This window comes from Pelobates fuscus, chromosome 3 (genome assembly GCF_036172605.1).
Source record: "Pelobates fuscus isolate aPelFus1 chromosome 3, aPelFus1.pri, whole genome shotgun sequence".
In the NCBI taxonomy this organism is placed as follows: Eukaryota; Metazoa; Chordata; class Amphibia; order Anura; family Pelobatidae; genus Pelobates; species Pelobates fuscus.
This window is the reverse complement of record NC_086319.1, coordinates 222,745,373-222,770,560: the sequence shown is the minus strand read 5'-3', so window position 1 is coordinate 222,770,560 and position 25,188 is coordinate 222,745,373. Positions and strand designations below refer to the sequence as shown.

Below are 25,188 nucleotides of genomic sequence, written 5' to 3'. Positions count from 1 at the left end.
TTCATATAACACAGAAGCTGATGTTGCTCTATATGAAGCAGTGGTTGTGGTTTTGTTCCCCAATTCATGTTCCGCAGTCCGATGTTCGATACACTCAGTGATTATACCGCTGAGAGGGCATTTAATATGTACATCAGGGTAGGCTGGCAGTGACAGCACCCAGTGGGGTAAAGCTGTATCTGTATGGATAACATAGGATGGATACAGGCTTGCAATAAATAGTCCTCCTCAACTCGGTCTGGTGAAGTTGTTATGGTAACCAGCGATAAGCTATGCAGTATGGTGCGGGTGTTGTGCCAGTCTAGCTAGGGACAGCGGATCACGCCCCTTTATTTCAGTAAACTAGGAACACACACCCTTCTTTTATCCCCCCTACATACATCTCACTCCATTTCGTTTGTACAAAAAAAAAAGAGTCGCTGAGCTATGTCCCCTCTAAGCACTGCAGAGCTTTCGCCTTTAAGTAAGATGGCGGCTGCGTTGCTGTCCTTTACATTAACACAGCCAGGGAGGGGCGGGGAGCCGTGCTGACTGAGACCTGTGCCCACAACCAACATGGCCGCTCCCGTGCGCTCGGATCCGCCATCTTACTAGCTGGCGCAGGCCTGACCCGCTAGCTCTCCACGCCCGCAAAATCTTAGTCTCCAGCCCCTGGCAGGCGGTTGAGGAAACCCCGTGCCATCAGCCGACGCCATTTTCCAGAGAGAGGCAGTGACATGGAGCCAGCGTAGGCTGAGATACGGGAGGAGCGGGGTTTGTACACATTGGGGCTGTAGTCTGCACGGGCACTGCAAAGCTATTTTTCAATTTTATTTTTTCCCTCTTCTCACTGCAAACTGTTTATTTCCCCGCCAGCCAGCCACTCACCCAGCCTGCCCTCTCCTGTTGCCTGATAGCCCGTGTAACGGTCCCGGGGGCTGCCTGCTATTGACGTCGCCTTTCCTGTCACCTCAGGAGCCGCTGGCAGAGCTCCCCATACCGCCTGCAGGGGCTCACAGCGGGACACTAGGGGGGATAGGGGGTGTGTGTCCGGTTTAGCCCAGTCCTGTTTCCTGGATTTTGCATACTGTAGGTAAGTGTCCCCTCTTGTTTGTTTTTATTTAGCCTCCATGATGGCACCCTGTCTGTACATGTCGCGGCTCGCATTATCCTTGCATTTCACATGCTGCTTATTATTACAGGCTTTCACTGAGATCAACATACGTAATATCATGATCACACTTGCTATGTCCTGAGTGTATCTCTACACATAGCTCTGCACCCCGATATAGCTCATATTTGCACAGAGGGGGTACACCTGGGGAGCCTTTGCTAATTCTCTCTAAATATTTAAGCTTTTAGAAGAACCTGAGCTCTTCTGATCTAAACATGGCGGGTTTTACGGTCACCCTAGCTAGCTGTGTTTGGCAGCTATGGAAAGGGGGTGGGAAGCCACATTGGATTAAACCTTCATTTGCTGGACACTGCTTATATTTGCATAGGGATGAGTACGCTCACCCGTCTCCTTAATATAAGCTGTTACAGAATAATCCTTAACATCCATGGATAGTCTCCCACCCCTCACTGTGTTTGTTTATATAGGGAAATGTCTCCTTACAAGGCCTCCTCATTTCCTATTTTGTTAATACCACAGACATTTAAGGAGAAAAGCCCTTACAAATGATGATGATGATATTGTTTTGGAAATGGTGTTCACCATGGGTGGTAGACTGTAATAGGTGTGATAAGGTGACTGGGGGTTTACCCAGTAGGGCTGTATTGTGTTCAATAAGCAGGTAGAGTGTGTGTGTGTGTGTGTACACACACACACTGTCAATAATGTAGTAGCAATGTTGTTTAAAAAAAATAAAAAATATATATATGTATGTATATGTATGTGTGTGCGTGCAGAGAGAATGTTAAGTACCAGATTTCTTTCCCTGTATGCTAATAATTATTTATCGTGGTGATATTTTACAAATCCTTTGTGCAATAAGTCACTTTTGTGGTATGCTCCATGCAAATATGCTTTGTTTAATATTTAAGCTAATAGTCAGGATATATAGATTAAAATCTGACTAAACATTTAATTATAAATAAGGTCGCCCCCTCTCAGCAAAGCATGTAGGTCTCTCATATTCAAGGATTTTCTACTCATGGGCTGCAGGCATAAAGGGGGGCGCAACAAGCAAACCTCTGTGTGTAAGCCAGGCCAGCGCAGACACAACACAGACTCACAAAGAAAAGAAGACACTATGCTTTCTTTGCCCCTCATTTAGAATTACACTAATAGCAACTGTTTTCAAACTCCCTAAAATGTTAGTGTTTGGTTTTGTGACTGGTGCCTGGCCCTCCATAAATATTTTAGCAGTATGGATTTATTGTAATCTTGTTTCTACCACACCTGTTTTTTTTTTTGGTTTTTTTTTAATTGCAAAAATGGATCGGTAGTGTGCAAGTGAAAAAAAGATTTCTGAACTAGGCACACAACCTTTTCTTGACCAGTGCCCTATTACTTTTTCTCGTATTGCAGTCCTCACTCCAGGGTAACTGGGCATTTTATGTGCTTTTATTAAGGTTATCTCACCCATTGCTGACTACCTGCTGAAACAACGATCCGCTAGTTCTCATAAAAACACAAGGGGTTTTCACTTACTTGTTTTTAATTTGTGCTTGTTGATATTTCCTTCTTTTGTCCTTTTGGAGAGGCTAAAAATGGCGGCCCCCCAGCTGATGTTGTGGTAATCTAATCTGCTCTGGTTCTCCACACCCCATGCAGTATGTTTGTCTGCAGCACACACGCATGTGTTGCAAGGAAACGGGTGGTTTTCTTTAACAGTCTGCCTCGTTACTAGAATTTGAGTAGATTTCGATAGATTGAGGTAATAAGACCTTAGATAGGGAAAAAAGTGAAATATCCTCAGTCTAACATTAGCTTGTCGTAACTGGTGAAATATATTTATGTCAGCTAGACTCAACTATTGACTATTATAGCCCAAACTGGATGCAAAAAATAGCCAAGTAGGTTTTCTGTGGGTCCTTTTTGCTTGGGGTAGAAGAGGGTGGTGAGGACTGAGTGCACAGTGTGTGCGCGCGTTCATGCCTCCCTCAGTACCAACCTACTCAAGGACTTTTAACCCCTGTGTGTATCCACAGCATAATGCAGCATTTTGCATTTTTTTTTATGAATACCTGTATATTTAGTTATTTACAAGTATATGTTTTACCATAATTCGTTACTAAACAAACATTGAATATAAGGTGGTGCCTGTATTGTCACTTGAGTTGACGTGAATGTGTATTTGTACTCTGGAAGTTTCCACTTGTCTGTCTGGTCACAATTTAACTGGATGTGAAAGTACGTTTTTTCTTTAATACGTATCACTGAATTACGTAAGATGTGTTTTTTGTACACTGTTCAAACGATGCTCAATAATATTTAACTAGTGCTGCATGGTTATAATCGTGTCTGTGCATGATGGCACAATTTGATATTGAATATGTATATTTGCAGAGATGTGCATAAAGCTTTCTATAGAGTGGTCACTGTTGGTATTCAACAGACAAGGCCTGTTGTCCTACAAGTACTGCAAGTTAACATCATTACTAGTATACAGTAGTAGTTCCTCACTCTTGTTAATTTAATTGAACTGTGGTCTAACTTGCAAAATAGACATTGAAATACAAAATGTAGAAATGAATAGTGTATGGTTGCAGTATATTTAGCTGCACAAAAAACTGCAAATATTTTCAAATTTAGTTTATTTTATCAAAGTAGAATGCTTATGCATTAAATCTTTCATTTATTTTTTTGATTTGTAGGCATTGTATGTTGGATTAAAAATTGTACACTAAAATCATCACTGCATTTTAAATGTATGGGTGAATTTACAAAGAGGCCAAATATAATCTAGAAAGCCAAGGCCTGCTAAAAACTGGAGCATATATATGTGGACTCTTTGTAAATTCACCCATACATTAAAATGCAGTGATGATTTTAGTGTATTGAGCATCGTTTGAACAGTGTACAAAAAACACATCTTACGTAATTATATATATATATATATATATATATATATATATATATATATATATGTGTGTGTGTGTGTGTGTGTGTGTGTGTGTGTGTGTATAAAATGTTATACACTATTTATAGAATCTATATCCATGTATGGCTCTTTACCTCATTCCCATAAAAACGTATATTTCCTAATTCTATGCAAGAGGCAGTCATCAAGAAAGAATATTTAAAGAGTTACCCCAAGCACAATGAACACTTCAGTGGCTTGAAGTGGTCATAGTGACTAGGGTCTGAATGTATAGTGTTTCACAGTGAAAAGCTGTACATTACATGAGCTGCATCATTAACAACACTGCTGCCAGAGGCGTAACTCTTCCTCCGATCGGTTCATTGGGTCATAAATAGTTCCAGGATGGCTAGTATTTATATAGTGCCAGCTTATTCCGCAGCGCTTTACAATAAAAGGCAGAATTGGCACCTGACAGCATGCTGGTGCCAGCAGCCAAAGGCAGCAGGACCCACTCCACCTGTGCTGCCCCTCTCCTCCCCTTAGTCTGACCTCCTTCAACCTCTGGAAAGGGGGAGTGACATAAGCCACTGAGGATCAGACTGAAGGGAGAACTTGGCCTTAGTGATGGTTAGTTTGCCCACTAGGAGTTCTTAGAGCACATTTAACCCTATACCATTTGCATATTAGACTAATCTCTCTCACAAGAGTAATAAAGAATCAGATTGCCATCTCCGTGTGAAGTGTTTTGGTGTCCTAAGGCCTTGTCAGTGGGTGTGGCTGATAAACCTTTTGTCACAATGAACACAGGATCCATACTTGCTCTACCCTTTTAAATTTGGGTACACTGTAAATTATGCACATAAATAGAGGGGAAATTAATAGGACAGGAACCAACTAAAAGTTGTTTTTTTGTGGAGTGTGCATGTGGTAGTTTTAAAACAAAAAAAAGTTTATTTTTAATATGCATATATTTTGCCACATAAATGGCAACTCAAAGCACTAGAATAACTGTATTTTGTTTGTACGTATAAAGCTGTGAGGCAATGGGTGATGTTTATCTGCTCCTAGTCAAACTGTTTGAGGTTTGACCAAAACAGAAATTCTCTGACACCATTTCCCAACCCATAGCTACCAGTTATGGTGATTTGGCACCCTAACCATAACAATATGTTAAAGTGTTTTTGTGGTGCTTTACTGCCCCTCAGTTGGAGAAGCCAGAAATAGTCCGGAAGTAAAATGTGAAGAATATAGTACTTTACCAAAAGCTTCTTAATCCAGAGGATGGCATTATGGTGGTTTGCATATTTTGTAAATGCTTATTTTTTTTTCTTTGAGTACACCTATCTTGCCTTCTTCCCTTTTCCAGCTGAAAAATGTCAGTGACCACTTAAAAACTCACCCTTTTGTGCAGTAAACTATGAATTGTGGCAGTTTTGGTTTACCAGTAATTATGTCAGATCAAACATGTATAGTTTTAGTTTAGGGGTCCTTTAAGTAAAATGACTTTAGAGCAAGTAGCGCCAACAAATATTCTGAACTGAATGTAATGTTTAAAAGATTAACGATGATGGGCATTAGAACCCACAACATTAGGTTTGGAGTCTTGTCCTCAATGTTCTCATTGTTATCAAGCTATCCAAATTGTACTGTTCATTTCTATAATTTTTTTTTTTCCTCTTTCTGGTTACAACTCGTGCAGTTTAATTTATAAATCCTCTCTATTACTGTTACCAAGTAGGCAATAAAGACAATATGGCCATTCTATAGATGTACTGAGAACACCAGTATTTTTGGGGGGCTGTGACTTTTCTTGGCAAGGGGTTAGCTTAATGGTTAACTTCAAGCACCATGACCACTTTACTGCTTTGAAGTGGCTATGATAATTGCAGTCGGTAAGTGCAACGTTTCACATTGAAACACTACTTTATATTGAGAGCTTTGCTGTTGGAGGTGTAACTCCATTACCAGCTGCATCATTAGCCCATCCAGAACAACAGTTTCGGGTGGTTAATGTGAACCATGTGCAAATTTGGCATCTGACACCACCATGCACAGCATACTGGTACATAAAATAAATAAAAAAAAATAACAGATGGAAGCAGGGCCCCCTCATAACCCCAGTCTAGCCTCCTTCCTTCCATTAGGACACCACAATAAACTATAGGTAGCCAGATTGTATCATCTAAATTAATTGGTCTGGGAGCCACCTGCCCTCTTATAACTATTTTATCTTTTTGAGATATTAAGATTGAAGGAGGTGAGTGATATAGCCACTTGGAAACAAATTACATTTTTGAATAATTTTAATGTAGGCATGTAAGGCAGCACAATGACTATGCATACTATATCAGTTGTGTTCTCTACAAAAACTATGCAGATTCCTTACTAACCAATATTACTCTTTCAGATACAATGAGGAACATAAAGCAATTTTGCTTGCCCTGTAACCAGCTCTACTCGGGGCTTTGTATATATTCCATCTTCCTTTTTTTGCAATAGTGATCCTCCGTGAAAGGCAGAGTAAAAGGGATTATTGTGCTCCAATAACTTAAGACTTATCAACCCCATCAAAGATGCTTAAAGGTACAATGTAGTCAACAGAACTACTGCTTAATGTAATTGTTCTGGTGTCTATAGCCTGTTCCTGCAGACATGTTGCAATGCCTTTTCAGAAAAAAGGCAGTGTTTGTATTACTGACTAGGAACACCTTTAGTGGCAGTTACCCAGACATTGAGTAGAGATGAATCCTGGATCACTGCTGACATTCAGCGTCCATGCTGAACGTTCCATATAAAGATGCATTCAGTCAGTGCATCTCTGAGGAGATTCTGATTGGCGCAGTGTGACGTTTTGCTGCGCACGTGCAAAAACCACTGTGGGGAAGCATTGGATTGGCCGAGATCATCAAATTTGATCATCTCCGCTAAGGAGGTGGGGCTGGGCCAGCCACGACAAGACCACAGCTGCGCTGAAAAAAGGTGTGTAAAAGACCATTTTAACTGGGGTCGAGATGGGGCAGGTAACCTAAACGGTACTATTAGAACTATAGTGTCAGAAATACCATGTTTGTATTTCTGACACTATAGTGCTCCTTTAAAGGGACACTCCAGGCACCCAGACCACTTCTGCCCATTGGAGTGGTCTGGGTGCCAACTCCCACTACTCCTAACCCTGCAAGTGTAATTACTGCAGTTTTCTATAAACTGCAATAATTACCTTGCAGGGTTAACTCCACCTCTAGTGGCTGTCTACTAGAGATTAAAGGGAAACTCCAATCACCAATACAAGGTTTAAGGAATACTTATTGTCACCAGAACTGCAGCTTAATGTAGTTGTTTTAGTGTGTATAGTATGCCTCTGTAATAACACTGCTGCCTAGTAACCCCTCCAATGGCAGTCACTCTGACGGCCACTATAGGTTCTTCCAGGGTCGGTGCTGCATGTTCAGTGTCTCCACACTCTACATGGAGGCATGTAATGTTTCCCATAGAGATTCAATACATCTCTGAGGAGTTGCTGCTTGGCACAGAGCAGCGTTTTGACATGTTTGTGTGATAACCTCCCAATGGTTTCCTCTGATAAATAATTGGATTAGCTGAGACCATTAAGTTTGTTTCAGCACCAGGAGTGGATGTCACTACAATACTCTTGCGCATTAGCGAATGTACAGCATTGCGGTCTATGGAGGAGACTGCAGATAAAGCCAATTCCCTGCGACTGAGGGGTTGACACTTCTTAACCCCTTAAGGACACATGACATGTGACATGTCATGATTCCATTTTATTCTATAAGTTTGGTCCTTAAGGGGTTAACGGCGGTAGCTCCGCCCAGTGTCTAGATATGTCAGGCATAGGAAATATACGGAGACACAGTAAGAACTACCTTGTCACTGTATATTTCTTGACTGGGTTGGAATTTCAGCAGAATTCCAACACAGTCCGTATGAGCACCAAGGCCATGAAATACTTACAGCTGACAGTGCTGCATACTAGGTGCTGAGCTTTGTGCATACACTGATAAGGAAGTCATTCTGACTTGAGGTTATGTGGCTAACGAGAAAGGTCCACCATTCTGTAAAACATTTTATTTATTTATTTATTTTGGGGAAATTTGCAGCTCACACCTCTCTATCCTGATGTGTAATTATTTATGTTGGTTTGGGAATCATTTCATAACTTTAAACTGGTTTAGGACATTTTGATAACCCAGGTTGTTGTGTGTGGTAAATGCTCATGTGTTCACCATAAAGAGTAATAAATATGAAACAAACTTAATCAAGTTTTCACAGTAAAGTTGTAGTCTGTTGTGTTTACTTAAATAAACTTATGGTTATGTGAAAATTGCTTATTCCTCCTGCTTCATGAACAGTGGGGATGGCTGCTTTGCTCATACCTATGTATTGTTTTGCTAATGCACTGCTCTATAGCAAAACATTGTGTATTTTATATTCACCTAATTGCATTATTTAAACCCCTGTAAATACTATACAATTTATTATCCTAGGTTCTTGTGGGAACCACAGTTTCCTAATTTATAACCTGTTTATATAGTATTAAATAAAGAGTGCCCAGCATCTGTGTGGTGCATAAAGTTGCTCCAACTGAAAACACTGTTTTAAAGTAGACACTGGTTTTGGCCTGTGTAACACCTTTAATCCTTCCTACACCCCCTCCCCATTTCCAGAAATATAAAACTGATAAAACACCTGTTCCAGCCCAGAGCCCAAGTTGTCCCTGCAGTCTGATCTTCCTCTGCTGATATCACGCCCTCTTCCTGAAGGGTGAGGGTAGGCGGGCTTGTTGGCTGCCTTTCTTTAGTATGCTTAGTATACAGAATTCACGTTAGCCTCTCAGAACTCATGTTTTGGGTTAACTAGTAACATCCCAGTCGTGCTGTCAGAGGTTTAACCCCACCTGTTGCCAGAGGTGAAAATAAACTCCCTATGTGCAGCATTTTACAGTGAAATGCTGCACAAACAGACTTCAGGCACAATGACCTCTTCACATCACAGTGGTCATTGTGCTTGGAGTAACCCGTTAACCGTTAATGTGTAGCACCAAAATCTGATCTGGGAAAACTATTGTGTTATCTCCTCATGTTTGTTTATAAACAGTGACCAAACCCTCCAACACAGACTTGGTTAATCTAGTTCTTGTTTCTGCTTCAGGCTAGACTCCTGTTAATGAATGTGTCAAAGCCACGTTATTAGTAGAAGCTGTATTCTGTATCACACCCAGCAAGTCTTTATTTTTATTTTTTGTGTGAAGTCTGGTCAGTGGAATTCCTCTTTTGTAAAATAATTACACAGAGAAACACAAATATTAGGGCTCAGAATTTACACTATTTCCCTCCTAGCCAGGCCTAAATGTTTCTCACTACTGCAAGCCCAGATAGTCCAAGGGTGAATTTCTACGTGCCATGGCCACTCCTCATATATCGCTAGGCTGTAATGTAAACACTGCATTAAAGACCGTGTTTACAGCAAAAAGCCTGAAGGTAATGATTCTACTCACCAGAACAAATTCAATAAGCTGTAGTTGTTCTGGTGACTATAGTGTCCCTTTAATAATTTGATATATTGACCTGATGCTGTCCACTGTGAGTGCCACCATCTCCTGTCTTGGGCTTCTCGTGCTTCATTTGCCAGGTGCTGTCTGTACTCTAGCACATAAGAGTGATTACACACTGATGTTTATATTAAGGATTCTTCAAACTCAATAGATTTTTTTTTTTCTCATGGTGAGCTTGCAACCGCGACAACTTGACCGTGGCTTCTTTGCCTTTTGTCAAGTTTTTTATTAGGTGGAGGAAAAATACACAAGACAAAGTAGTAAATATGTATTTTAGCAGAAAATAAATGAGATTGGGAGAGTGAGGAATAGATTAGATACGTTTAGGGTGCTTTTAAGTACAACTAGAACTGTGACTTGGTAGTCACACTAGTGAGTTGGTAATTGCTGGTGCATATCCAATGTGAAGTGGGGCAATAACATACATTTTCTTTAACCCCTTAAGGACATATGACATGTCATGATTCCCTTTTATTCCAGAAGTTTGGTCCTTAAGGGGTTAAAGAAGTCAAGCTGCTAAGGAGCAGTTGACTCAATTGTTTCCTTTAGGGATTTAGAAGACACTAGGCGTCCTTATGCAAAGCGTAGCCAAATCTAGCGCTCTTCCAGTCATATGCTGCTATCCGCAGACAGTTTTACTCTGTCTGGAGGCGGAAGCACTTCAAATGGCTAGCTATCATGAGCCAGTAAGAGCACACTGTTCAATATCTGTCAGATAATACTCTCCAACTGCAAGTTGGAGAACGGATACATGCTTTTTGGTTTAAAATTGGAGGTACTGGTGGGAAGTGTTGAGTATTCTAATAAGCTGTCTAAAAATACATTTCCTTATTGTCCTTATGGACATTATATCTATAGAAATGATCACAGCACGTAAAGCTAGCCATGAACAGATCCAATAAATATTACTATATGGGCAAATCATGGAACTGTATTAATGAAGTCTTCAATTTGTAAAACTTGGTGAATTAAAATTAGATAAATACAATAAACATGAAAAACTAGATACTATACTACTAAATTTAATACAGATATGTTGTTAATATCCATTCATATAAGTCGGTATTAAAGGACCTCTATAGGCACCCAGACCACTTCAGCTTAATGAAGTGGTCTGGGTGCCAGGTCCAGCTAGGTTTAACCCTTTTTTTTCTATAAACATAGCAGTTTCAGAGAAACTGCTATGTTTATAATAGGGTTAGCCCAGCCTCTAGTGGCTGTCTCATTGAGCACTTCCGCGCTTCTCACTGTGATTTTCACAGTGAGAAGACGCCAGCGTCCATAGGAAAGCATTGAGAGTGCTTTCCTATGGACTGGCTGAATGCGCGCGCGGCTCCTCCATGCACATTCAGCCGAGGAGGAGGAGAGTTAAATCATTTCCAACCCCTGGAGCCCGCTGGAGGGAGACCCTGAAGGTGGGGGCACCCTCAGGGCACTATAGTGCCAAGAAAACGAGTATGTTTTCCTGGCATTATAGTGGTCCTTTAATCAGACTTCCTAATTTATGCCTTCAGCATGAAGAACTATGGATTATGCACAAATGGAAGTTCCAAGGCATGTCTAAATGCTTAAGGGATTGGTACTGGAGATGGCTATCTATATGGATATATATAGGATAACAAAATACCAGAGTATTGCAGTATACAATGATACCTTTTTTTTTTTATTGGACTAACATAATATTTCAAAGACAAGCTTTCGAGAGTTTTCCTCTCTTCCTCAGGTCTGAAGCAATACTGATCAATCTGATAGTCTTAACACTTAAAGCAATCCCCCTCTCCCTCCCACCCAGAAATATGCATGAGAACACAAAAAGCAGCATCCTGCTTGAAAAGTAGAATGGGTAGCCACTTTCAGTACATCCTGTTATAATCCATGTTCTCTGGTAAGATGGTCTGTCCGATTCCAAACGGTAAGTGAGGTCTGAATGAAAACTTTGCCTATCATCTGTGTAGGGGATAATCCTTAGTAATTTGCCTTTTTGCTGTTAATGCAAAATAGGCTGTAAGCAGTTGGTTCTTTACGTTGCTTACTTTTTTATTCAGTTAGGCAGCACTCTATTCTTATTATTTGTGTAGTACCAGCACATTCTGCAGTGCTTTACAATGATAGACTATGTATATTAAACAAGTAATTTTACATATAGAATAGATCAGAAACAAGAGATGAAGAAGCTTACAATCTGTGGATGGGTTAAAGACACATGAGAGAGATAACAGCATGTCAGAGAGGAGGAGGAATAGCTGGTTATGCCTCTTAAAATAAGTTGGTAAAAGTGATGAGTGGAAAAACTGAACAGTGGCAGAAGGGACCATGAACTGGGCTGTGTATCCGTGGGAACTGATAGTAAAATGAGAGAAGTATCACCCAGGAAGATGGTAAGCTTTCTTAAAGAGGTGTGTTTTCAGCGACTTCTTTAAGGACTGGAGGCTATGGAAGCGTGATAACACGGTGCAGCCCTTGAAAAGTCTTGCAGATGAGAATTGGGAATACATTGGAAGCTGAATCAAAGGTTGGAAAGACAGTGGTTCATCAGATAGCAGAGTATCTGAAGAGAAAAATTTAGGAGTTGAAAATTCCACAATGAGCTCCTTGGATGCTTTGTAGGAGTTGCTTCTGCTCATACACATCCAACAGCAAAGGATGCACCAAAGGTTTGTTTAGTGGTAATATGGTAAGGAAAATGCATATGGCTCAATAGTCCTTGAATAAACCATGTCATACAGTCTTTGATCATATGGGAAAACTGCCTTCCATCAGGTTGTGCTGTGCACAGCTGAACAAGGACTCCGCAAGAGGTCCCTGCGGAAAACCGAAACGGCGGACTTGGACTTTTGCAGACTGGCAGTCAGACTTGATTAATTTCTTTACATTAACTTCCGAAGTTAATTAATGTCTCTATTGCTTCGTTTTTAATCTCTTTGATTGCAAAACTATCAAAATAAAATAATCATGCAACCACATTTACAAGTAAAGCTATACACAATGTATTTTAATATTGATTTAAACAAAGGACTTTAGTATAGATTTATTTTTTTAGAATAAAACTCTTAGCACCAGCATATCTTAAGTGCATTATCAGGTTTTGGCCTAATATAATGCTTCCATTAGTTTTTGCAGAATTAATTTCCAGCTTTCTGTTGTATAATTCTGCCCCCTTAACCATACCTCTTCTTTTCTCAATACATCTTTTTGAGAGGAAGGTCTACAGCGTAGCTTGGCCAATGAGAGATCAGTATCTGCTGATTTCTCTCCACCACACAGCCAATCACTATCTTGTATGTATAGGGTTTTAAAGCAGTTCTAAAGAGTAAGTATGCTGATGCTATGCAAATAGTTACTGACTATGGGGCATAATCATGTCTGCAACGTAACCTTATCTCTCATTGGCTTGGCTGAGTACATGCTCAGAGTCCTTACAATTAAAGAAGTTGCTTTGTGAAAGGAGAGATATGGCTAAATGGGTTATGCTGCAGAAAATTACACCACTGAATAAAATGTTGTAAATCACATGCACTTGTGGTATCTCTTACACTTTTATACAAATGGTTAACTCTGAATTCATATTGTGTGCAAAAAATTTTGATTTGTATCTTACGTTTTATTCTCTAAAAGTCATATTGTAAATAAAATGCAAAATTTTGAAAATAGCTGTTTTTGGATAAATTCTCCAACTCCACTATATTGACAGCCTCGCTGTTTTAGTCTTAATTTTGCATTTCACGTTTTTCTTCAGTGAAGAAGTTCCTGTGGCATTCTGTAAAGAATTAGGAATGCAGCAGTATGGTGAGGTTCCTTGGATGTAGGTGGTCAGAGTATTAACAACAGGGAGGGAAGAGGATAGTCTTACTAAGTTTGTGCTTTCTGTGAGTATATAAAGATTTCTGAAAATGTAATCCCGCATTACTGTTCCTTCAAAGGAACACTCCGGGCACACTAACAACATTATCAAAATGAAGTTATGGTGCCAGGAAGTCCCTGGCGCTGGCTCACCTTAAGGGGTTTAACCGTTCTCGAATGGCATAACCCCCTCAAGATCTGTGTTTCTACCTGCCTCTGTACTTCCGTTTTCTCAGAATTGAGAAACCAGAAGGCTTTTGCAGAATTGGACAGTGGCGCTGCTGAAAGTGGTCAGCTGAGACTCCCAGCCAGTTAGTGACTCCTTTATTCCTAAAGCGGTTTCTTTTAAAGATTATTTTAAGAATAATTAGTCACTGATTGGCTGAGAGAGTCAGCTGACTGCTTTAAACCAATCAATGGTGCAGCTGCCTGATTCTGCAAGAGCCTTCCAGTATCCCTATTTTTGCGAAAATGGAAGGACAGAGAAGCAGGCAGATTCTGCGCTAGAACCGACTCTGGTGATAAACTGTTCGAATTCGGTTTAGCCCCTTAAGGTGAGCCAACACAAGGAATTTCCCGGTATCATAACTTAATTACAGTAAAGTTGTTGTGGTGCCCAAACTGGTCCTTTTTTAAAGCAGGATGAGAGTGAACCTTCCACTGCTGTTAATTTTGGTGCAGTGGCGCTCTGCAAGGTTTACTACAGCAGCTGGAATGTTGCTTTTTGCCCTGGCTTGTTACTTTGGCTAGACAAGAGATGTTAATTGTTTTTACTAAACACATAGCTGAGTTTGTAGGTCAGATTTTTAAATGACACTAATTTAGGCTGTCTTCTCTCTTGGGACCTCCCTGGATCCTTTAACCACAATTATGGCTGGTGTGACCAACAGAGTGACTGCACCTCCTGATAGCATTACAGCTTCCCGATGATTACCTGTGGTAGGCATTAACTGCCTTTCTGTATCCAGAGGGCAAGTTTTCGTATATCCAGACAGATAAAGTTGTGAAGGAGATGGATCTGAAGCTTGGAGCACTGCAAGTAGATTCTGAGAGAGCCCCTGATTGAGGTAAAAGAACAAAACCTCTACTTCAGCAGCAACTGGATGTTTTGTTTTGGTGTTTTTTATTTATCTATTTGTGTTTGTTTATATTGTGTATGGCCTGCATAATGAAGTAAATTAAAGCCTGTTAAGTTGTCTTCTTGACTGTAGAAGAAGAGTATATGGATTTATCCTGAATTATTTCATCAGAACAGTATCTGTCTTCTTAATCTATTAAGGACAATGGGTACTTTTTATTTGAGGTCCTTTGCATTTTCCTTAATTTGTGCGGTGTTCAAATGATTTTCTGCTTTATTATTTTGTTTATAAATGTTTTGGACAGGTCTTTCTTTTGATACTATGTTATCATACAAATAAGTATTTTAGTATGATTAAAATCATAAAGGGGGAAGGGAATTAAACGCCTTTTCCTATATATATTTATATATATATATATATATTTTTTTTTTCCCCATGGCTAAATCTCCTGATTACTGTGAGAGTTATGAGGTCCGTGTACAATTTTGTAATAGTGAAGAGGCATAGGAAAATAGTTGGAAGGATGGGAGCAGGCTCTATCTCTTACACCCCTGTTAGTGACATATTGATTCTTCATTTGATAGCGTAGGTGTTTTGCCAGAGATTGCCACACCTAGATATTTTGCCATATTTGTTTGTTACTGCTATTTCAGGACCGCATTTTTCTTTTATGTATCCTTACTGCAGCGTTCTCTAAAGGAGTTTTGTACTGTTTGAGGCATTCAATGTTGATGTTGAACATATTTCTGCATGTACAGATGTCTGTGTGATAGTACATTTGTATACCTATACTAGCAGTTCCTTTTCTTTGTGTTGTATTCTCATGACTCATTTTAAAGTTATAGTAGAATCAAATGTATATAAATCAGTATTGTTGTTTCTGACTTTACTTGACATGTGTTGGAAGGACTTAAAGCACTCTGAGGTTTATATTCTTTATATATATATATATATATATATATATATATATATATATATATATATATATACACACACACACACACAATATAATGAAGTATTTAATCAGGAAAGGTACATTCAGATTACGTTTTTTTTTTTCCTGGGGATATTACCTTAGCCCAACACCTTGTTACTATTGCCCAGTTTAAAGGTACTCATTTTATCTACCTCGGAAGGATGAAGGGCTGAGGCTGAGTCAACCCTGCCAGGATTTGAACCTGCAAAGTGTGTGTATATCTCATGGTTGAACAGATTCTACTGATGATGCATTAGCCCACTGAGCTATGTATACATACATATACACAAAATAATTTGATAGATTCAAACCGCTTTGAGAGACTAATCCATAAGGCATTTGCCACCAGTAATATAAAATATAGTGTCTGCATTTCGTTAACTTAAATACTGGACACAGTAAGGGGGGAAAAAAAACATATAAGACACATTAAGGGGGGGGGGGGGATATACAGACTGCTTATATATATATATATATATATATATATATATATATATATATATATATATATAGAAAAATGGTTTGTATGCACAGCCAACAGCCGATTGCTGTGCTGTAATTCAGCTGCTGTGAGATATGAGAGGGGTTGTTTTCAGGAAACCTATGCAAAGTAAAAAAACAGAATTTGTTAGTTCCCTCTTTAAATGGGACACACACTTTGTGTATAAAATTCACACTATATTCATCCTTCTAGGTATTTTGCCATTGTTTGATTGCCCCCACTGCACATCTTATCTTATAATGAGCTATCCTAATTTCTTTGGTGTGAAAATGTAAACCTGTATAGTTTCAGTTTACACCACAAGGGAAAAACACTTGTGAACAGGCTTGGTTTACTAACCTATTTCTTGGGGTACATTATAACTCCATATGTCATGTTTAGTCTATACTAAGCGCTTTACAAAGGGTATTTATTCAAACTACTGTTGTACATCACCTGAATTTGCGAATGTTTGTGAAAACATGATTTGTCAGAATCCCATGCCGAAGGATGACCTCTCAAAGTCCAACTTAATATATGCAGGTGATGCACAACATTTTATTTATTTTATATTCATTCCAGTACATGATATTAGTGGTATGTGTTTTTTGTTTACATTTTTTTTTTAATATATATATATATTCTAAATGCAAAAGAAACGTAGGGAACACTTTCTAAATAATTTCATGTTTTTGCTTAGCTGTTCACAAAAATGGTTCTTTTTGCAAAACTTGTATCATGAAATCTATTGTGTGGAAAACAATTAAACTATAGTTTGTACATCAAAAATATGTGCCATGCTTTTGTGTTAATACCATGACAATACATTTTGCTCACTGTTTTAGTTTAAGGGAAAGAAACTTTCTAAAACATGCAATTTTTCTTTCCCCCTTCAGGATTTGTGGATGCACTTAGATGTTTGCAATGAGCACTGTGGCTGGCATGCCCCAGTGTTTTGGATCCCGATGCAGAGGACTCCGTAGTAATCGAATTTATCAGAAGCGAACGTCATGAGCATTGTGATCCCTTTGCGGATTGAGACAGCAGAAACTCCATATTTGGAAATGGCTGCAGGCTCAGAGTAAGAAAATGTGTTATCTTGCACATAAAATGGTAAAGGCAAGGCCAAAATGTTGATTTGCCATAGGCTAGTGAAAATGTACACGCACACCAGTGAGTATGCCATGGACGCTAGAGGTATGCGGCTGTGGGTACATTTTATTCCTTTTTAGTAGAGTGGGACTTGAGATTTTGATCGATCCCTGATAAAAGTATAAGCGAAAACCATAGATTTCTCTTGCATACTTTGTTTGCAGTGTTCATATTGGTAGACAGTGTTTTTTCTCTGTTCAGTCTATAACTTAATGGGGTCTTTATTGTAAAGCAATGTCTGTTAAATATTTTGTAGCCAAATACTAGTTACACAGTTGAGAAAATGGTGTACATGTTGAATGCAGATAAAGTACACAGTTCCTCTCTCCCTCTCCCGCCCTCTCTCTCTCTCTCTCTTCCCCTCTCTCTCCCCCTCTCTCTCTGTCTCTCTCTCTTCCCCCCCTCTCTCCCCCCTCTCTCTCCCTCTCTCTCCCTCTCCCCCCTCTCTCTCCCTCTCTCTCCCTCTCTCTCCCTCTCCCCCCCTCTCTCCCTCTCCCCCCCCTCTCTCCCTCTCCCCCCCCTCTCTCCCTCTCCCCCCCTCTCTCCCTCTCCCCCCCTCTCTCCCTCTCCCCCCCCCTCCTCTCCCTCTCCCCCCCCCTCCTCTCTCTCTCTCTCTCTCTCTCTCTCTCTCTCTCTGTCTGTCTGTGTCTGTCTGTCTCCCCCTCTTCCTCTCTCTCTCTCTCTCCCCCCCTCTCTCTCTCTCTGTCTGTCTGTCTGTCTCCCCCTCTTCCTCTCTCTCTCTCTCTCCCCCCCCTCTCTCTCTCTCTCCCCCTCTCTCCCCCTCTCTCCCCCTCTCTCTCTCCCCCTCTCTCTCCCCCTCTCTCCCCCCCCTCTCTCTCCCTCTCTCTCCCCCTCTCTCTCCCTCTCTCTCCCCCTCTCTCCCCCTCTCTCCCCCTCTCTCCCCCTCTCTCCCCCTCTCTCCCCCTCTCTCCCCCTCTCTCCCCCTCTCTCCCCCTCTCTCTCCCCCTCTCTCCCCCTCTCTCTCCCCCTCTCTCTCCCCCTCTCTCTCCCCCTCTCTCTCCCCCTCTCTCCCCCCTCTCTCCCCCTCTCCCCCTCTCTCTCTCCCCCTCTCTCTCTCCCCCTCTCTCTCCCCCTCTCTCTCCCCCTCTCTCTCCCCCTCTCTCTCCCCCTCTCTCTCCCCCTCTCTCTCCCCCTCTCTCTCCCCCTCTCTCTCCCCCTCTCTCTCCCCCTCTCTCTCCCCCTCTCTCTCTCCCCCTCTCTCTCTCCCCCTCTCTCTCTCCCCCTCTCTCTCTCCCCCTCTCTCTCTCCCCCTCTCTCTCTCCCCCTCTCTCTCTCCCCCCCTCTCTCTCCCCCTCTCTCTCTCTCCCCCTCTCCCCCTCTCTCTCCCCCTCTCTCTCCCCCTCTCCCCCTCTCTCTCCCCCTCTCTCTCCCCCTCTCTCTCCCCCTCTCTCTCCCCCTCTCTCTCCCCCTCTCTCTCCCTCTCTCTCTCTCCCTCTCTCTCTCCCCCTCTCTCTCTCCCCCTCTCTCTCTCCCCCTCTCTCTCTCCCCCTCTCTCTCTCCCCCTCTCTCTCTCCCCTCTCTCTCTCCCCCCCCTCTCTCTCTCCCCCCCCCTCTCTCTCTCCCCCCCCCTCTCTCTCTTCCCCCCCCCTCTCTCTCTTCCCCCCCCCTCTCTCTCTTCCCCCCCCCTCTCTCTCTTCCCCCCCCCTCTCTCTCCCCCCCCCTCTCTCTCTCCCCCTCTCTCCCCCTCTCTCCCCATGAGGACTGGTTTGGGAACCACTAACAGGGTATTTTTCACTCTTTGCCTCTCTCCTCTGATTTGCGTGCTTATTACTAGTGTATTGGCATTCAGAACAAGTTGAGTCCAGTGTTCATTTTAGTCGACTAACATTTTTGAGATTTAGTCGACTAAAACTATAACAATTCAGATGACTAAAATGGCTTTTAGTCAAGACTATGACTAAAACTAAATTGAAATTTGCTGCCACAATTAACACTGGTTGAGTCACAAGGGTAGTAAAGATATTTGCTTAGGTTTGAAAATTATTATGCCAACTTCATTACAAAAAATTATATTTGTTTATATATTTATTTACAGACCAGAATCTGTCGAGGCTAGCCCTGTGGTAGTTGAGAAGTCAAACAGTTATCCACACCAGATATATACCAGCAGTTCTCACCACTCGCACAGCTATATTGGTTTGCCTTATGCGGTAAATATAATTTTTATATTTAATATTTTTATAGCCTCTGTTAATTTTCATTGTGATAAAATGGGATTGTCTTTTACGTAACGTTTTGCAAGATGTGAGGACTCAATTGAAGGTGGTCAAAGTGTATCTTAAGTTAAATATATATAATATTGACTGAACAAAATTATAAACACAACATTTTTGTTTTTGCCCCCATTTTTCATGAGCTTACCTCAAAGATCTAAGAATATTTCTATGTACCGTATAAGTAGAGACCCCTAATTTTACCCCAAAAAACTGGAGTTTGACTCGAGTATAAGACTAGGGTGGGAAATGCAGCAGCTACTGGTAAATTTCTAAATAAAATTAGATCCCCAAAAAATTACATTAATTGAATATTTATTTTGTGTATATAATGAATGCAGTGTGTGTGTGTAACCTTGGTGGGGGGTGGGCATTTTAATACATTTTTAAAATTATTTTAATATTAATTTTTTTTTTTTATATATATTTTTTTTATTTTAATATTATTAAATGTTTTTATTATATTATTATTTAAATTTTTATTTAGATTTTTTTCGTCTAATGAGCCCGGCGGTCCTGGTCTGTATTATGGCAATGTAAGTTGCCATAATACAGACAGTGACTCGAGTATAAGACGAGTGAGGGTGCCGAAAAACTCGTCTTATACTCGAGTATATACAGTACATAAAAGGCCTGCTTTTCTCAAATATTTACAAATCTGTTTGTGAGCACTTCTCCTTTGAGATAATCCATCCACCTCACATGTGTGGCATATCAAGATGCTGATAAGACAGCCTGATTATTGCAATGGTGTGCCTTAGGCTGACCACAATGGCCACTCTAAAATGTGCAGTTTTACTGTACTGGGGGGGGTCTGAAAACCAGTCAGCATCTGGTGTGACCACCGTTTGTCTCATGCCGTGCCAAACATCTCCTTCGCATAGAGTTGATCAGGTTGTTGATTGTGGCCTTTGGAATGTTGGTCCACTCCTCTTCAATGGCTGTGCGAAGTTGCTGGATATTGGCAGGACCCTTGAACACACTGTTGTATACGCCGATCCAGAGCATCCCAAACATGCTCAATGGGTGACATGTCCGGTGAGTATACTGGCCATGCAAGAACTGGGATGTTTTTAGCTTCCATGAATTGTGTACAGATCCTTGCAACATGGGGCTGTGCATTATCATGCTGCAGCATGAGGTGATGGTCGTGGATGAATGGCACAACAATGGGCATCAGGATCTCGTCACAGTATCTCATGCAGATGAGCTTCCCTGAGATGGTTTCTGACAGTTTGTGCAGAAATTCTTTGGTTATGCAAACCAATTGAGACCAGCCACCTGGACAGCTGCTGCAGACGATCTTGGAGGTGAAGATGCTGGTTGTGGAGGTCCTAGTCTGGTGTGGTTACACGTGGTCTGCGGTTGTGAGGCCGTTTGGATGTACTGCCAAATTCTGAGACTCCTTTGGAGAATCCTTTTGGAGACTGCTTATGGTAGAGAAATAAACATTCAATTCACGGGCAACCTCTCTGGTGGACATTCCTGCAGTCAGCATGCCAATTGCACGCTCCCTCAAAACTTGCGACATCTGTGGCATTGTGCTGTGTGATAAAACTGCACATTTTAGAGTGGCCTGTTATTGTGGCCAGCATAAGGCACACCGTTGCAATAATCATGGTGTCTAATCAGCATCTTGATATGCCACACCTTTGAGGTGGATGGATTATCTCGGCAAAGGAGAAGTGCTCACTGACACCGATAAATCCCTTTCTATGCGGTTATAGCCACACATCCTCTGGTTGTAATTTCCACAGCCTCCACTCTATTGTGCATTTATTTTTTTTGGGGGGGCGGGGGGAGGTGTGGGGGATCCGGGAGGTTTTGTGTGTGTGTGTTTTTTTTTTTTTTTTTTTTTTTTTTTAAACCTGTATTGGTAAAGCAAGAAAAACCCAAATTCCTGTTATGCGTATGTATGTTCAAGTTATAGATACAATTTGCCACGTTGTATTGTAACTTTTTTTGTTTTATTTTGCTGTACAAAATTAAGGATCACAATTATGGTGCTCGGCCTCCACCAACACCTCCGGCATCTCCTCCTCCTGTTCTTATTAAGAATGAAGTTAGCATATATACTACTCCTCATTTTGACGAAACCTCCAGTGCTACAACAATCAGCACTTCTGAGGATGGAAGCTATGGAACTGATGTCACTAGATGCATCTGTGGCTTTACCCATGATGATGGTTACATGATTTGTTGTGATAAGTGCAGGTAAAAATGTAGTAGATAAGATTCTCCAGTTTCTGTTCCTTATGGGAAGGTGGGGGGGGGAGATTTGTAGTTTTTGTATCTATTATGCCCCAATGAAAGCCTTGTTCTAAAACCTTTAAGTGAGTCTTCTGTATTTACATAGTTTCCATTGGAACCATTTAACACGTTTAGTAAGTTGTTACATACTGTCCCTGTACATACATACAGCTTTCAAAGGCTTTGTGGTCAACATGGTAATTTAGAAAGTATTCTGTTTTATTGTCATGTAGGTCACAATTTTTGCCATTTTTAAATACATTTTTACACCACACTTAATTAGTTTAATACATGCACTTTTGCTTAATTTTATTGCACATTCATTAATTTATGCACTCTGCTATTTTTTTTCAGTGTCTGGCAACATATTGATTGCATGGGAATCGACCGACAAAATATTCCAGATATCTACTTGTGTGAGCGTTGTCAGCCAAGGTAAGTTATGATGACTTGTAAGTAATGAGATGCTTTAGAAGTAAAGATGCACTGTTATCTCCCCACCCCCACAAAATGAAATACTATGGCTTGCTCTGAAATTCCAACCTAGTCAAAAGATATACTGAGGCAAAGTAAGGACTACTTTGTCTCAGTATTTTTCCACTGCACGACACTGGGTGAATACACCGATGTCAAGTCATGTAATTTCAGTGACTGCTTCAGGGAAATTAGCTCTTACTACGGAGAATCCTGCGGACTCACAGAATCCTCCATAGACCTCAAAGCAGTACAGCACTGTCAGCTCCTGGCAGATTAAGCACCAGGAGCAAAAGTGGAGAGACCAGTTCAGATGAGTCTTACTCCCCTCTGGTCACCAGACCACCAACAGTAAAGTTAACATTGCAAAGTCACCAGATGGTGACAGGTCTGCTTTGAACGTAACCCTCACTCGCTACAGAAATATTTAGTACGAAACAATCAACGTATCTAGAATACAAATTATTCTCCTCTTCAGTGACTCCTGCCCAATATTAATTGATTAATTGAATTATTTGAGCATTTAAAGCAAATGAGGAAAGTAACTCTCTTGGCTGTCTGGTTAACAACTGGAAAACCACTCTTTGGTCTGGAATTGCCAAAGAGGTTCATAAAAGTATGAAAGAAACATTATATTCCTAACTCTATAATGCCCCTGTCTGTAGTTTAATACAGGTTTTCCCCTTTAACTTTTTGATGGAAGCAGTACTACCTGCAAAATGGTTCAATCAAGTGCCGTGTGAGCGTATTCAGTACTTCCCTACGGGATACATGTGACCAAGTCTTACTCTGCCAGTGCAGTGGAAGCACCTCTGGTGGTGGTGGTCAGTATGTAAATATGAACACCTAGTGGTTGTCAATGTAAACACTTGAGTATCAAAAAATAAAATCTGCACTGTTTTACCGTGCAGGATTAAAAGGACAAGAACACTGCACCCAGACCACTTAATTGAGATGAAATGTTCTGGGTGACTAGAGTGTCCATTTAATTTCACTTCTTTCACTCATTACTTTTATAAAATAAGAAAAAGGGGACATGCTCTTAACACCTAAAGCACTTCAGCAAGATGTAGTGCTTAAGGTGTTTGAAGTCTACTTTCCGTAATTGGCTTTAAGCCATGATTTTAGTAAATTGCAAGGCTGTATAAAGGTGGCGTACAAAATTTTCATTTTAGAAATAGAGTTGTTTTGCTTATTTTACTTTTGTTTACCACAAATAGATCTTTGGACAAAGAGAGAGCCGTTTTGCTTCAGCAAAGAAAAAAGGAACATTTGTCAGGTGGGTGCCTATGCTCTTTCAACAGATTAAAACCTCTCTGTTAAAATGACAAAATTGGATCCAGATATCTAATTTATAATTACATAGGTATGCCATCACTATATTTACTGCTATGTTTTTTGTTTTGTTTTTTACACTATAAAATATACTGAGAATACACCATACATACCTTAATCCATTGTGTGTAGCAAAGTGAACGTCTCTGTAAATATTTCAGCTTCATTGAAATATGAAATCCATAAATAGGAAATATAAGGGGTACACAATTTTCACATTTACATTCTCAAGACACCCTTACAAGATGAATAATGCATTATGAGTTTGTAGTATAAAATACTAATAGTCTTGTGTGTGTATGTATATAGAGCAAGGGGCCCAACAACATGCGTGCTCCCAATGTTAAATATTTGTTTAACAACTTTATGTGTAATATGATGAAATTTATATCAAATAACAAAGGTACCTTAAGTTAAACATAATTTTATTCTAAGCAGAGCAATCTTTCTGCTTCAGCGTGAAACATACATCCTCCTCCTTACGGCAACATGCAGTAAGTGACCTTTACGTATGGAAATAACTCTGATTAGTTCACTGTTTTGTTGCCAGGACACCAGTTTTCTGACACAATTTAACACTGTAGTTACAGTCTCCTTAAAGATGCTTCTCCTCCACCCGTTCAATTTTCATCTTCCATTAAATTGGTATTTACAGAGATTTATTGACCAAACCGTGAATCAGTTGAAACATTTAGTTCACATGCAGTTTGAGACTCTTTAACAATTTCAGGATAAAATAGAATTAGATATTTTGTCAATGTAGCACAATTAATCTTTTATTTAACAAATCCCATAGCTTCCTTAAAAAAAAAAAAAAAAAAAAAGGAACTGTTTATAAAATTAATAATTTGTGACATTGGCCATAGCAGTTTTTCAAGATGTTCACAGAAAAGTATGCCAACACATACAAGGTAAAACTAGGGATGTAGGAAAGCTCAGTCCATAAATGTAAGCATTTAATATAAGCGGTCATGCTTTGCCATGAGTTATTACATATATTGTGCTTCTACATGTTACTTTTATAGTGAATACTTTTTTAAATGCTCAACTATTTCTATAGATGCTGTTACATAGATCATCTCCATAGTTGGGACAATAGTGAAGCCTATAAATGAGGCATTACTTTGCCGGCAGGTGCACAGATCAATCTGGTCATGGCCAGACATAATGAATGTTAGTGCACTGATATATTATTAATCACTGAGTGCCAAATGCCTTTAGGCTATAACTTTTGTGACTCTAATGCAGATGATCTTCAAACCTGCTACAATGGTAGAGGCAACAGCGGAAGCCTTTTATCTGGTAGGTACCAATTCCAGTGTGACCTTCCCAAACCCTGTTTACCCCGAAGGAGTGTTTTGGTTTTTTTCCTCCCCCCCCCCCCCCCAAGAATCCCTCTTAGATTGTATTTAAAACTAATTTTCTGCAGACTTTTTGCAATATCTTCCCATTCTTCCTACCTCATCTGCCTTGTACGAAAGGATGATGTTTGTGATTCTGTGTTTCGAAAGAACTTGTATCTTGTCCTCTTCTTTGATTTAATGTACATCCTTTTGTACTTTTACTTCCTGTATTGTAAGAGGCATAACCAGTATTTTCTGTCTTACATGGCACGTTTTACTAGACTAAAATAATTTGTATTGGAGTTAAAAATTCTCATTTGTTTAGCAACTATTTAGTCTCATTCTTAAGAACTGTTACTCCTTCATAAATCTATATGGGAACTGATCATTTCTGACTTAGTTGGCTCGTTTGGCATATACAATGATATACTAACATTATCGG

The 25,188-nt window shown here is 40.3% G+C and overlaps 1 protein-coding gene across 7 annotated transcripts in view; it reads left to right on the top strand.

Annotated features, from left to right (window-relative positions):
- The first annotated feature begins 594 nt into the window (after positions 1–594).
- KMT2E (lysine methyltransferase 2E (inactive)) overlaps positions 595–25,188 on the top strand; it is a 69,693-nt gene continuing 45,099 nt past the window's right edge. For 2 of the 7 annotated variants that reach the window (XM_063448133.1, XM_063448131.1), the window contains exons 1-7: positions 607–1,072; positions 16,855–17,039; positions 19,167–19,281; positions 21,335–21,558; positions 21,949–22,029; positions 23,289–23,347; positions 24,652–24,705. In XM_063448133.1, coding sequence (XP_063304203.1) covers positions 16,969–17,039; positions 19,167–19,281; positions 21,335–21,558; positions 21,949–22,029; positions 23,289–23,347; positions 24,652–24,705 — 604 coding nt within the window. In that variant the 5' untranslated portion in view covers positions 607–1,072; positions 16,855–16,968. Of the gene's footprint in view, positions 1,073–14,312; positions 14,490–16,854; positions 17,040–19,166; positions 19,282–21,334; positions 21,559–21,948; positions 22,030–23,288; positions 23,348–24,651; positions 24,706–25,188 lie in introns of all 7 variants that reach the window. The other 5 variants (XM_063448137.1, XM_063448134.1, XM_063448132.1 and 2 more) reach the window with 4 other exon arrangements.